Source organism: Neoarius graeffei, chromosome 1, assembly GCF_027579695.1.
Source record: "Neoarius graeffei isolate fNeoGra1 chromosome 1, fNeoGra1.pri, whole genome shotgun sequence".
Taxonomy (NCBI): domain Eukaryota; kingdom Metazoa; phylum Chordata; class Actinopteri; order Siluriformes; family Ariidae; genus Neoarius; species Neoarius graeffei.
Genome location: NC_083569.1, coordinates 120,499,608 through 120,515,479, shown reverse-complemented (window position 1 = coordinate 120,515,479; position 15,872 = coordinate 120,499,608). Strand labels below are relative to the sequence as shown.

The following is a 15,872-nucleotide window of genomic DNA, read 5'->3' as shown; positions in this document are numbered from 1 at the left end:
GAACTCGAACAATCTGAAAAATAAAGACTTTCAGCCCTGTAATTCACTTTTTTGTTGACAGTGATAGTTTAAGTATCAGTCTGCATGTGGCCATCAACAAATCAAACACAGTTTGGCAGTTAGGGAGGAGCTCATACATGAGAGAAACAAAGGGGAAAGAATGAAAAATATCCAAGAGCCAAAAACTTTATTTATTTTTTTATTTCAAATGTTGCAACCAAAGATGTCATGAACATTTTAATCTCTTTGAAGGTGGCCGACGTTTCACAAGTTTTCTTTTAAAAGGTGAAAATGTGATCAAACAAATAGAAACATCATCATAATATGCAAGTTAATGTCCTTTCTTAGGTATAAAGATATAATTAATTCATCCTCATAGCCTCCAGTGTAATTCAGCTAAACAGTGCAGGACTAATTCAAACAAAAGTTTAACTATGATTAAAAAATACTTATTAACGGAGAGAGGATTTAAACACTCGGCTGAGTTTAAGACAGGTTTTTAAACTCGCGCTGGTCGATTGTTTTCTTGTGCTTCTTCACCCACCCGTCTTCAGGATTTGCACACATCTGATAGCCGTTCTTTAGGAGAAAGCTGCAGAGGAGAGAGAAGATTTACATCAGTGTTAAACTGCAATAACATCAGAAACTCAAACATGTCTGTGAAGATTCTCAGTCATCCAGGTCATAGTAACTGTGGGTGGTAAAAGAGAGCAACTGGACTTGCTTGAAGATTCTTGAAGACGTTTCACCTCTCATCCGAAAGGCTTCTTCAGTTCTGTCTGACTAGTAGGGAGTATCAGGTATTAACTGGCTCTCCTGTGTTGATACATACGCCTGTGGAGCGTATGATCCACAGGCGTATGGCTCAACACAGGAGAGCCAGTTCCTCAGGCCAGGACTCTGCTGTCTACCTTCATCTTAACAACAAAGGACACTCATTTCAGGATTGCAACGTATGCATTTTAGCCAGAGAGGATCGTTGGTATGAGCTAGGAGTTAAAGAAGCCATTTTTGTCAACTTGGAACGGCCATCACTGAACAGAGGTGGGGGTCTAAGGCCCTGTCCACACGGCAATGGATTCAGGTGACTCCGATACAATTGCTTATTGTTTAGGCCTGGCGTCCACACGGCACCGGCGTTTTGGGTGCCCAAAATGCAATCTTTTTGAGAACGGGTTCCAGAGTGGAAAGATCTGGCAACGTTGCCATTGTGAAGTTGTCTGGATGAGTAGAACGGATTTGTTTACGATGATGTCACAACCACATGACTGTGAGTGCTTCACGCCGGGTAGAAGTGTAACGAATATCACCAGGAAAAAGCCTTACAGAGCACTAGTGAGAGTGAAACACGAGCTTGGATATTATTATTATTATTATTATTATTATTATGTTCAGTGTAAGTTCACAGTAGTAATGCAAGAAGCAGAATAGTGACAGTAATAGTGAAGCAAAAACATGCAATTGTACAAACACTGCAGCTCTACAGCAAAATATTCATTTATGAAATGGTCTGATTCTTAACACCAGTAGTGCCAATGATCTTCTCATTGCGATGCGAGTTGTCAACAAATCCTATAACTTGGTTCATGAAACGCGCTTACAAAATATTTTCACTGTGAATATTTATTGTGTAATGGTGCAATCCCGCCAGCAAAAATAGGGAAAAAAAGGAGCGATCTCACCTCTTCAGATGTTGATTTAAGTCCGACAATACATTTCTCAAAAAGGGCGAAGAGGAGCAAATTAATCCAATTTATTCCGGACCATTAAAGACGCCGCCTTCCGCGTAGAATCATACGTCATCCTCGCCGCCATATTGGATAGGTCAAAGCGGAGAATAAAGATTCATGTGCTGCCTTTAACTGTACCAACAGGTTTACCGTCCAAACGAGATCACATGGGATTACCTTTCACAGGTGAGAAACAAATTAATCCATCAACGTGTAGTATTCAATTTATTCCGGACCATTAAAGATGCCGCCTTCCGCGTAGAATCATACGTCATCCTCGCCGCCATATTGGAGAGGTCAAAGCGGAGAATAAAGATTAGCTGTGTTTAACTGTACCAACAGGTTTGCCGTCCAAACGAGATCACATGGGATTACCTTTCACAGGTGAAACTGGAAAAATACTTTTCATTGTATTTGGTCATTATAATGTAATTTTACAAACAGATTTTCCTGACTTTGTGGCTAATATGAAGTCTCGCGCATTATGCGCATGCGTCCATACTTCTTCTATTGTTCTGGTGTCTCCGAAGGGACCGTCTTACAGCGCCCCTAGAGGTGTGGCATGTGTATTGCATCATTTTCAGCAAGCGTTGCGTTGCCATATGGACCTGATATTTTACTGATTGTTGCCCATTTGGACACGATATATTTTTAAATAACATCTCGTTGCCATTGTCGTGTGGATGTAGTCTAAGACATCATTTATCAGCCACCTACAATGCAGTCCTTGGCACACTTCCCAGACAACTGAATGCACATCAAAACCCAGCTGTTTTCAGTGATTCACAAGAGGACAGAGAGAATCAGCATTCCATTGATCACCTTAACGGGCAATCCATTGATCACCCAAACGACTCTCGAGGCCGTTCACATCCAGCCCCCATTGACCCACACCAACAGGATGACTCAACGACACCTTAGATGAGCTTTTCATCCATGAGAGGATAAATACCTGATACTCCCTACTAGTCAGACAGAACTGAAGAAGCCTTTCGGATGAGAGGTGAAACGTCTTCAAGAATCTTCAAGCAAGTCCAGTTGCTCTCTTTTACCACCCACAGAAACTCAAACACTCTCACACGTCCCAAACCTCCAACATCATTTAAAGTGAGATTATATTACACAGAACCATAAAGCAATAACAGACAGGAAAATACAAACCTTTTATTATTAGTGAAAACAAATAATTTAAATAAATGAGGGGGTGAAAGCTTACATGACTCCAGGCTGTGCACACCGAAGTTCTGTTTCTTCATACGCTGTAATGAATTTTACAGGGATTTGACTCTTCTGGTAACTGTAACAGCATTTCTCTGGTCTCATTTCATCTGTGTGAAAACATTTATACATTTAGTTCTGTGATTAAATACTCAATAAAAACATATTAGAATTTGAATTCTGGATTGTGATTGGTCAAAAGGTGTTGATTAATTCTCTATAACAGCAGTTCTGACAGTAGTGCAGATACAAATCACAGGTTTATATTCATGCCCTCGTGCTCATCCGCTATCATTTCTATGGTAACAGCTCATTCACAGGGACTCGTACAGCAGCTCCACATAAACAGATTAAAACTTGAAGGGCACTCAGTAGAGTTCATACCACCACCAAGCCACATAACATCAAAATCAGATCACCTGAACTGAGGATAATACTAAAGCTGTACAACAAATTTCATCCAAATCCATTCACTACTTATTGAGTTACACTGGGAACACAAACAAATAAACAGAGGTGAAAACATAACCTCCTGCTCCTCCTGAGGTAAATATTATCTGTGTAATTGTTTGTACGGTGAAGTTTTCTGTAAGGAGTCATTTATTCAGTGTCAGTGTTTTGTTACAGTCAGAGGTGAAGCTGTAATTTGAAGTTTTCTGACATCTTCAGGATGGAGGAGTTTAGGCTTTTTTGCAGTTTCTCTGTAACATGACAATCTGCATTTTTAACTTCGAGAGAGAGAATAAAGAGATGGAGAGGGAACGACTGTTTATAACTGCTGTAATGGAAGTGAGGACAGAAACTAACTTGCTCTGAAGACTGTCCTCATCATCATCATAATAATAAAATCAAAAAGATTTCATTTGAAAATAAAGTTTATCTTAATTCCAGCCGATGTGACGGACTGAAGGCAGGTGAGAACCAGCAGAACCAGACCATGACTGCTGACGATGATGATGATGATGATGATGAACATAATGATGCAAACAGAATGGGATGTTTGAGGAACATGAACATTTTTGTTTTATTCCATACACTGCTGACACCATTTCCCCCAAATTGAACATAAAAAATATTGTCACTTTTAGCAGTGTTTCTCAACCACTGGGCTACGACCCATTAGTGGGCTCCAGCTTCCCCCATAACCCTAATGGAAAAGCAGGAAAGATAATGGATGGATGGATGGATGGATGGATGGGTAATAATAATATGAAATTAACAGTAAATTACAGGCTTGTGGTAGCTTAAAGCCTTCGGAACACTTTAAAACCTGATCATATTTTCACACAAGTCCTAAAAGTAGATAAAGAAAACCCAGTTAAACAAATGAGACACAAATATTATACTTGGTCATTTATTTATTTATGTAATATTCGGCGAGGTCACAAAGGACCCCAGGGTAACTTCTAAGCATCCAAAGGCCTCTCTCACATTGGCTAATGTTTATGTTCATGAGTCCACCATCAGGAGAACACTGAACAACAATGGTGTGCATGGCAGGGTTGCAAGGAGAAAGCCACTGCTCTCCAAAAAAAATATTGCTGCTCATCTGCAGTTTGCTAAAGATCACGTGGACAAGCCAGAAGGCTATTGGAAAAATGTTTTGTGGAAGGATGAGACCAAAATAGAACTTTTTGGTTTAAATGAAAAACATTATATTTGGAGAAAGGAAAACACTGCAGTCCAGCATAAGAACCTTATCCCATCTGTGAAACATGGTGGTGGTAGTATCATGGTTTGGGCCTGTTTTGCTGCATCTAGGCCAGGACGGCTTGCCATCATTGATGGAGCAATGAATTCTGAATTATACCAGTGAATTCTAAAGGAAAATGTCAGGACATCTTTCCATGAACTGAATCTCAAGAGAAGGTGGGTCATGCAGCAAGACAATGACCCTAAGCACACAAGTCTTTTGACCAAAGAATGGCTAAAGAAGAATAAAGTTAACGTTTTGGAATGGCCAAGTCAAGGTCCTGACCTTAATCCAATCGAAACGTTGTGGAAGGACTTGAAGCGAGCAGTTCATGTGAGGAAACCCACTAACATCCCAGAGTTGAAGCTGTTCTGTACAGAGGAATGGGCTAAACTTGTACAGGAAGGGACAGAGCAGGCTATATTTCCTGAGGAGGCTGCGGTCCTTTAACATCTGCAGGAAACATCTGTGGACGTTCTATCAGTCCATGGTCACCAGTGTCCTGTTTTACACCGTGGTATGCTGGGGGGCAGCACATCCAAGAAGGACACATCCAGGCTGGACAAACTGATCAGGCGGGCCGGCTCTGTGGTCGGCATGAAGCTGGACTCTCTGGTGACGGTGGCAGAGAAGAGGACTATGGATAAACTACTGAACATCATGGATGATGCCAGTCACCCTCTGCACACTGTCATCAGCAACCAGAGGAGCCTGGTCAGTGACAGAATGCTCCTTCCCAAGTGCAGGACTAACAGACTTAAAAACTCTTTTGTCCCTCACGCCATCAGACTGTACAACTCCTCTCTGGGGGGGGAGGAGGGGTAACAGGAGGACAGAGGACGGGAAGGAGCAGTAGCCTAGCCTGACAAAAAGCAATACTGGACAATGTGCAATATAAATGTGCAATACCTCTCCTGCTGGACTTTTTCCACCCCATACGGTATCTTATTCTTTTTTATATTTGTATATGTAAATACTTATTTTAATTTAATTTAATTTATCTAGAAGTTTTCTCTATTTTCTATTATCCTGTACTGATGCTGCTGGAATTTTAATTTCCCTGAGGGAACCCTCCCAGAGGGATCAGTAAAGTTCTATCGAATCTAATCTTATCTAATCTAATCTAAAATTCCTCCAAGCCGGTGTGCAGGACTGATCAACAGTTACCGCAAACGTTTAGTTGCAGTTATTGCTGCACAAGGGGGTCACACTAGATACTGAAAGCAAAGGTTCACATACTTTTGCCACTCACAGATGTGTAATATTGGGTCATTTTCCTCAATAAATAAATGACCGAGTATAATATTTTTGTCTCATTTGTTTAACTGGGTTCTCTTTATCTACTTTTAGGACTTGTGTGAAAATCTGATGATGCTTTAGGTCACATTTATGCAGAAATATAGAAAATTCGAAAGGGTTCACAAACTTCCAAGCACCACTGTGTGTGTCTATAACCAGTGCCTCCTCATAATAATGAACAATACTGTCCAGATCACTTCTACATCCATAGAAACCCCTCTGAACGTATACTGTGCGCACTGACTATCAGCATCAGTACTTTACAGCGGACTGCTAGCTACACAGGGTTAAAATGGCTCTTGTACAATATACCTACTTGCTTGTGCAATACTATCTGCGTAATACTGGTAATAATACCTGTGCATTATTTACATGTGCAATACCACCTTTGTAATGCACTTACAGTGCTCAGCGTAAATTAGTACATCCCCTTTGAAAAGTAACATTTTAAACAATATCTCAGTGAACAAACAATTTCCAAAATATTTGAAAAGGGTCCACAAACTTTCAAGCACCACTGTACTGTCTCTTTAAACATATCCATGGAATGAATGACAGGATGTCTCTGAAGTGAACCTCAATTCTGATTATAAACTTCTGTATGTGTAACACGGAATTGCACATATTGATCCAACATTGCTTTCCGAATGTTTCTAAACCCATTGAAATGCTGAAATGTTTTATGTCTCAGAAAACAGTGCTTCTTTTACACTTCCTTTATTGAGAAGCAAATCTGTTTATCTTCTCATCTTATGTTACCTTAACTTATCTTTGTTTGTACCCTACATTTTGTACCTTTACTATGTACATTTTACCTGTAAAGGATACATGTGATAAACTTTTAATCCACCTTTTAGAGACAAACTTTACTTTATCAGTGATCCTCAAAGACTGATTATGTACACTGTATAAACATTTCCAGGTGAAATATACACTAAAAGGTAAAAATGATGGTAAAAATAATTGATGATAGGATGAGAGTATACTCATGCTTCCCTCTTCTTGCATGCTTCCCTCTTCCTGCACCCCCCCAAAAAAAAAAAATTATATACATATAATTTTGTGGGGCAGCACAGTGGTGTAGTGGTTAGTGCTGTCGCCTCACAGCAAGAGGGTCCGGGTTCGAGCCCCGTGGCGGGCGAGGGCCTTTCTGTGTGGAGTTTGCATGTTCTCCCAGTGTCTGCGTGGGTTTCCTCCGGGTGCTCCGGTTTCCCCCACAGTCCAAAGACATGCAGGTTAGGTTAACTGGTGACTCTAAATTGACCGTAGGTGTGAATGTGAGTGTGAATGGTTGTCTGTGTCTATGTGTCGGCCCTGTGATGACCTGGCGACTTGTCCAGGGTGTACCCCGCCTTTCGCCCGTAGTCAGCTGGGATAGGCTCCAGCTTGCCTGCGACCCTGTAGAACAGGATAAAGCGGCTACAGATAATGAGATAAGATGTATACTGTGGTCAATTAAGTAAGGTTGTTGACTATCTTTACATAGTAATTTGAAATATGTCTATCTCAATATGGACAATGTAGATGTCAATATGCAACTATTCCATACTTTAATAAAAACAAAGGAAAGGGGGGATGGGGGATGGAGGGAGTGTTGTCAAAATAACCTAAACACAGACTAAGGCTACATCCACACGACAATGGCAACGAGATGTTATTTAAAAATATATCGCGTCCAAATGGGCAACGATCAGTAAAATATCAGGTCCATATGGCAACGCAACGCTTGCTGAAAACGATGCAATACACATGCCACACCTCTAGGGGCGCTGTAAGACGGTCCCTTCGGAGACACCAGAACAATAGAAGAAGTAAGGATGCATGCGCATAAACTATTATGCGCGAGACTTCATATTAGCCACAAAGTCAGGAAAATCTGTTTGTAAAATTACATTATAATGACCAAATACAATGAAAAGTATTTTTCCAGTCTCACCTGTGAAAGGTAATCCCATGTGATCTCGTTTGGATGGCAAACCTGTTGGTACAGTTAAACGCAGCTAATCTTTATTCTCCGCTTTGACCTATCCAATATGGCGGCGAGGATGACGTATGATTCTACGCAGAAGGCGGCATCTTTAATGGTCCGGAATAAATTGAATACTACACGTTGATGGATTAATTTGTTGTTTCTCACCTGTGAAAGGTAATCCCATGTGATCTCATTTGGACGGTAAACCTGTTGGTACAGTTAAACGCAGCACATGAATCTTTATTCTCCGCTTTGACCTATCCAATATGGCGGCGAGGATGACATAGGATTCTACGCGGAAGGCGGCGTCTTTAATGGTCCGGAATAAATTGAATACTACACGTTAATGGATTAATTTGCTCTTCTACGCCCTTTTTGAGGAATGTATTGTAGGACTTAAACCATCATCTGAAGAGGTGAGATCGCTCCTTTTTTTCCCTATTTTTGCTGGCGGGATTGACTCTGCCCTAAGGGCAGAGTCTCTCTCTCTCTCTCTTTCTCTCTCTCTCTCTCTGTCTCTCTCACTTTGCACCATTACACAATAAATATTCACAGTGAAAATATTTTGTAAGCGCATTTCATGAACCAAGTTATAGGATTTGTTGACAACTCGCATCGCATCGCAATGAGAAGATCATTGGCACTACTGGTGTTAAGAATCAGACCATTTCATAAATGAATATTTTGCTGTAGAGCTGCAGTGTTTGTACAATTGCATGTTTTTGCTTCACTATTACTGTCACTATTCTGCTTCTTGCATTACTACTGTGAACTAACACTGAACATAATAATAATAATAATAATAATAATAATATCCAAGCTCATGTTTCACTCTCACTAGTGCTCTGTAAGGCTTTTTCCTGGTGATATTCGTTACACTTCTACCCGGCGTGAAGCAGTCACAGTCATGTGGTTGTGACGTCATCATAAACAAATCCGTTCTACTCATCCACACGACTTCACAACGGCAACGTTGCCAGACCTTTCCACTCTGGAACCCGTTCTCAAAAAGATTGCGTTTTGGGCACCCAAAATGCCGGTGCCGTGTGGACGCCAGGCCTAAACGATAAGCAATTGTATCGGAGTCACCTGAATCCGTTGCCGTGTGGACAGGGCCTAAGTCATGACCAATACCGGAGTGGATAGAGATAGAGACAAAACCAAGACTTTGAGGGGTTTAGACCAGGTGAAGACCAAGACCAAGGCAGGATGAGACCAAGTCAAGACCAGTGTGTGGAGGAGGGGTGACAGCCATCACCAATAAAAAAAAAATTCAAATGAGTCAAGATCAAGACTGATCTCAGGTACAACAACACTCATCAGAATAATGAATATTAAGCTTATTAAGCAAAAAAGTTAAATTTAATATATTTAAACCTACATGAGATTTTTGGGTGTATGCCATTTTTTAAAAATCGTGCAAAAAATGTGAATCATTTGTTTAATGATAGAGAAATTGATAAATACATTTATAGCCTTCTATCTTTTATATTTGCATCATATTATATTTCAATGGAAGTGAGTTCTCTTGTAGAGTGTATGGTTTTCCGTGTGTGTGTGTGTGTGTGTGTGAGATCAGTAACATTTGATTTGATCTGAAATACTAAATGAACAGATGTACAAACACACTTTCATTGGTAACATTATGCCTTTTAAGCAACCTGGTATGTTTTTACAGAATTCAACAAGAGACACATTACTGAGCAAGAAAAATAAGCATCATACCTGAAAGATTAGGGGTTTATATATATATATAATTCTGCTTTCATTATTGTGACACAGAAGAACAAACTGGTAATTTTAGGAATCAAAATTCACAACAATCCCAATTAAGTGCAGAGTAATTATGCACCAATTTAAGTTTGATTCAGCAAATACAGACAATAATACAAATAACTAGAAAAGCACTTGGAGAGCGCAGACCTCCGCCAAGCAGCTCATCTCGCAATGATAAAGAATCCTTTAAAAAAATCCTGGATCCAGAAGGTGATCCAGATCACCGCCAAAATTTAATGGATTGTTACTTGTGCCCAGTCACACCTCTAGGAAAAATTTCAGAGCAATCCGTTCATAACTTTTTCCGTAATGTTGCTAACAGACAAACCAACAAACAAACAAACCAATGCTACCGAAAACATAACCTCCTTGGCGGAGGTAAAAATAGATAAATTCAAAAGATGGACTTTATCTTACATAAGGCCATTGTGAATGACTGAAGGCAGGCAAGACCCAGCAGGAGAAAAGGGAAGATCATGACTGCTGATGGTGATGATGATAAGGATGATGATCACGATGTGAACAGAATCGTATGAATCCAAATGTCACCTCGGCAGTGGTTTTATTAGTTGATTAGAGGCGTGGGAGTATGTGGTTTCAGTGTGTGTGTGTGTGTCAGTTTGTTGGCAATGAAATGTCCTCAGAGGGGTAAAAAGCACCTCTTCCACTGGAAACCCGGCTGTTGTTTTCACCTTAACTGACACAGAACTGAGCAGCGTTTAACACTTCATAGCCAAACTCACATACCGTGGATAAGAATAGTTTTAGTTTTCTTTGAATAACGAGCATCATTAAGTTTATAATCAACACTGCAAACAGTCTCACACAATAAATACATAGAGGCAATTCATTATTTTAACCAAACAAGCAAGCAAGTCTTAAAACTTCTTAGAATTGGTGATAATTGTGTTCTTAGAATTGTTTTATATTAAAGTTGGTGAGAGAAGTAAATCAGAATAACCTGATAGTTAAACTTCATGGATTGCAAATCAGCAATTCTCATAAAACAAAAAGAAAGTGATCAGCATTTATAAAGCAGAAGCATATATATGTATGTGTGTGTGTGTAGCTCATGTGTAAACAGGTCTGTTTTTTTCCCTTCGGACATTCACCTGTTCATCAGCTGCAGGCCTCAGGCCTGTATACCTCAGGGTGTGTGTCAGAGTTCAAAAGTCCCTCAGTGACCCTGTACTTCAGTTGCACATACACTCCTGTTCAGTGGTGGAAATTTGTCACGGTGTGCTCCTGTATAAAAATGACATTTGACCCCGACTCACTGCCTTTGAAAATAAAGTATTTGCATGTTCATTTTCCCAAACTCTTAATATTTCATAGTCAGTAACCTGGTAACCTGATTTTGTCCAGTTGTACTGTGTAAATCTGCTTCAGGCCCAACACCATCATAGCCAGTGGCGGCTGCTGGTTTTTAAAACAAGGGAAGCCCATTTTACGCATTCATCGTAAAACCTGTAGGCCGGATATCAAAGCATAGAAAGGTGTGCCCCATTAGCATAGTGAACTAGACAACCCTACCTAGTGGCAGAAAGTATTTTTGCTTGTACATTTCATGTTATAGTCTGGCTTGCCAGGCTAGTGCCTCATATCCTTAATCAAAAATATCAAACATCCAAAAATCACTGGCTATTCAACAAAGAGCCTTGAACATCATACCCTGATATGCAACACAGAGTCTTTAACACAACACCCAGCTGTGCAACACATCCTTGAACATCTTCTGCAACACAGTCTGGAAATTCATAACCAGGTAGGCTATGCAACACACAGAACCTTGAATATCATACCCAGGTATAACCTATAACACAGAGCCCACCATTCTCTTAACATTACTGAACAATATACACACTTCAGATTCATGAACATGAACACTATTTATACACAAATTCTGCCCTCCGCTCCTTTTCCAGAAAATGGTCTGTGACCCTGTCATACCAGCTGGTTGTGCTTTCCAGAGACTTCACCAATTTCTGTTAGCAGCTAGCACTGCAGATCCCAATAAGGCTCAAGCTAGCCTACAACCAGATTGAACTACAAATGAAATAAACGAGTGAATTCACAAATGATCAAACTGATAGAATGGATGAAAGTTAACGGAGCACAACGAGTAATATTTACATTTATTTACAGAGTAATGTACAGAGACATCAATGAGAAGAAACGTTTATATAAAAAGAAATTCGGACAGCACTTTGGCACACGACTGCACTTTCTCGACATCCGCTAGGGACTGACTGATCATGCTTCTGTGTTCCTCGCCGAAGTACCGCCCTCCTCATGTCTTTCAAACACTACCTCCAATAATCCTTTATCAGCCCGGCTTCTTGTCCCTCCCACTGTCTCGTTTAGTCCCAGAGAAGCCCGGCTTCCCTGGAAGTGACGATTTTGTTGATTTTAACCAATAACAACTAGCCGAAATTGGCTGTTCAGAGCCGTCTCGTAGACTGCAACGGATACCCGGCTGCCAGTCAGTGTTGCCAGATACTGCTGACGTTTTCCATCCCAAAATATGTTCAAAACCCGCCAAAATGCACTTAAAACCGCCCAATCTGGCAACACTGCTGCCAGTCCATAGAGCCCATTGAAATAAGAAAGGTTACAGCCTGGCAGCAAAGGTGATTCTTGTAGCGAACTGCAAGTTCATCAGACATCACTCAAATAAGTTACAGGATAGTTATGAGCATAAATACAATCTTGGGCATATATTATGTTATGCAAGTTATTGTTTTAATGAGAATTCAATGTCGTAGACACCGCAGTTTGGGGAGAGAATTTTAGGGGAAACTCGGCTTCCCTTGTTGTCTCTGAGAAATTGCCCCTGATCATAGCAATGCAGAAAATAAACATGGGGACACAAATAATGGCATTTTCATCCATTGCACTCTTTTGGCACTGCTGTCTGAGTTCAGAGAACGATGGCCATGATCCAATATCATCAAATCCAGTGAGGGCACATACTTGATAAGCATTTACCTAATCATGGGAGCAATGCCCTGACCTACTCTTTCCTCTAGTTTAACTTTTGGGCTTCATGTTTATAATCAACAGGAATTTTGATACTTTGAACCCCTTGGCTGCCACCCATAATTAATTGTAATGTGCCGGGCATATAGGACAAAAATAGGTCAAAATTGGGATATTTTGATAATCTTTCTCTAACTTGTTCAGAACTTTATATTTTTAATATTTGTAGAGAAAAAGCACAAAAAAACACAGTTGTAGAGAAAAATAAGTTTACTAATCAAAAACAACACAAGACAATGGGTCTTGTCAATGAGAACCTGTGCATAAACATGAATTACTAGTATTTGAAAACACAATGTATACCAAGGGTCCATGTATTCCGAGTAACTGGGTACCATTTTTCTGATGGTCGTCAGTATGACTGTGAATAGAACTCACAACCTCCCAATCAAGAGCCTGACAAACTAACCACTAGGCTAACTCACAGTAATGTGCCATGTAAGGTACATAAAAGGAGGCGTTTATGACAAGTCGCATACATCATAACACACAGCGGTAAAAGATTTCATGACGTATGTGACTCATCAAAGGGCATTGAAGGGGTTAAGCTGAGCCTAAGTACACTTTGAGTTTCAATATTTAGAGAACCTCACGTATATGTGATCATCTTGTGCCCTCCAGCACTGATTATCATTGTAAAAGCATTTTGCGTGACAAACACAGACTCACCATTAAGTAGTAAAACCCTTCAAATGCCATACGGTAAATGTTCATATGTCTACTTTCTTTTAAAATATAGTGGGAAATATGTTTCAGCCAATGAGAATTCCCATATTGAGGCAGCCAATCAGAAATCTGTGTTTCAAAGAAAGAAAGTCCTTTTACAATTATCTTAATTAGAGACACCATTTTGTTTTGGGGTGGTCCAGGGGCAATCCTAGGGTGGGTCTCCCAAAAAGGGACCCAACTTAAAAACTGTTAACAAGCGTTCAGACTACAGCGTTTTCCTGAGATTCACTCACGCTTGCATTGTTTCTGTGCAATAAAAGAATTTCAGGCAATTTCTTTCATGCAAGTATATTTTTTTGGCTATTTTTAAGATACAGACTTCCAAGACATATTAATTGGTGACCCTGGAGTGATTTGGTCAGAAAACTTAATAGCTGTTCTGATTTCTGGAGACTTTGCATATAACATGGCTGGCCATACAGAGGTAAGTGGTTTGCGCTTCCTTTTTTTGAAATAAATTAATGTTCTGTGCAAATGTTTCTATCAGCAAGTTCAGATTTACATTTTTCCAAATTCAGTGAACATGCTGTATTTTTGTTTTAGCTTTTGAATGTGAGCTGCAGAGTTGATCACGCATCTGCATTCAGATGCACATGTTTGGTGTTGTGTGTGGGCCCGGCTTCATACACACCAGCCTTAAGCTCCTTTGATTCGACTGCTTTTTCAGCTTGTCTGATTTATCAGGGCTAAGTTTCATGCAAATTTCCACTTGTACAGTTACTTTTCTGATTTTAATTGGATAGTTATGTGGCAAGGCGGGGTTTGGTCATTGTAGCACTAAGAGGAATCAAGTTTGGCAAACGTTGAATGCCATTACAGGGTTTGACAGGTTTTGGTAAATTCAAATTTTACAAACCTCAGGTTGTTTCTGGGTTGGCTAAAGTGGGAAAGTTTGTGTGCGAGTTGAGGAAGCTGTTTTCCTTGTGAAGCTGGCTCCTGTGATGTCATTGTGGGTGTTTGTGTGCAGGCTTGTGTAAACTCCAACAGCTCAGAAACTAGATTATGAGGTCTGGGGGGGAAAGCTAAATATTTTTGGAATAATAAGAAATATGAACAGAGTTGCCCAATTTGAAAATTTGCATGCACATCTCTACTAGGAGAGAGAGAGAGAGAGAGAGAGAGAGAGAGAGAGATTAACTCTCTACTAGGACCTCTCCTTGAATCACCACCTTAACATGGTGGAGGGGTTTGAGTGCCTCAGTGATTCTAGGAGCTATGTTGTTGGGGGCATTTTCCCTTGGTAGGGTCTCCCAAGGCAAACAGGTCCTAGTTGAGAGGTCAGACAAAGAGCGGTTCTGAAGACCCTTATGAGAGAAACAGCAAGGATCCATGTGCCCTCGCCTGGACCAGGGATACAGGGGCCCTACCCTGGAGTCAGGCCTGGGGGAGGGGCTCATTGGCAAGCACCTGGTGGCCGGGTCTATGTCCATGGGGCCTGGCCAGGCCTAGCCTGAATGAGCAACACAGAACCACTCTCTTGTGGACCCACCACCCATAGGAGGTGCCATAAAGGTCCAGTGCATTGTGGATCAAGTGGGAGCCAAATGCAGATGCCCTAGTCTATCTATCCTCGATTGACAAAACTGGCTTTTGGGACATGGAATGTCACCTCTCTGGTGGGGAAGGAACCTGAGCTTTTGTGTGAGGTTGAGAGGTACTGACTGGATATAGTTGGGCTCACCTCAACATATAGCTTGGGCTCTGGAACCAATTTCCTGGAAAGGGGTTGGACTCTCTTCCATGATGGAGTTGCCAAGGGTGAGTAGTGCCAGGCAGGGGTGGGGCTATTGGTAGCCCACCAGTTTGGCACACTAACATCGAAGTTCCCCCCAATAAACAAGAGGGTCATTTCCCTGCACCTTTCGGTTAGGGAACGGTCTCTGAATGTCATTTGCGCTTATGCACCAAATGGTAGTTCAGAGTACCCAGCCTTCTTGGAGTCTTTGAGTGGGGCACTAGACAGTGCACCACAAGGGGACTCCATTGTTTTACTGGGGGACTTCAATGCTCATGTGGGCAATGACGGTGAGACCTGGAGGGGTGCGATTCGGAGGAATGGCCTGCCCGATCTGAACCCGAGTGGTGTTCTATTGTTGGATTTCTGTGCCATGCATGGTTTGGCCATAATGAACACTATATTTGAGCATAAAGGTGTCCATAAGTGCACATGGCATGAGGACACCCTTGGCCGCAGATTGATGATTGACTTTGTCATCATTTCATTTGATCTGTGGCTGTATGTCTTGGACACTCGGGTGAAGAGAGGAGCAGAGCTGTCAACTGATCACTACCTGGGGCCAGCTGGATCAGATTGTGGAGGAGGCCACCAGACAGACCTGGTAGGCCAAACATGTAGTGAGGGTATGTTGGCAACATCTGGCAGAGGCTCCTGTCCATCGGATCTTCAACTGCCACC

At 41.1% G+C, this 15,872-nt stretch overlaps 1 protein-coding gene across 1 annotated transcript; it reads right to left on the bottom strand.

The window, feature by feature from the left end:
- Positions 1–218: 218 nt before the first annotated feature.
- Positions 219–10,185, bottom strand: LOC132889638 (C-C motif chemokine 3-like). The gene is made up of 3 exons (XM_060926344.1): positions 10,106–10,185; positions 2,947–3,058; positions 219–592 (listed from the first exon to the last, which is right to left on the bottom strand). Exons 1-3 carry the CDS (start codon positions 10,164–10,166, stop codon positions 487–489), a joined length of 279 nt encoding a protein of 92 aa, XP_060782327.1. The 5' UTR covers positions 10,167–10,185; the 3' UTR covers positions 219–486.
- Positions 10,186–15,872: the final 5,687 nt, after the last annotated feature.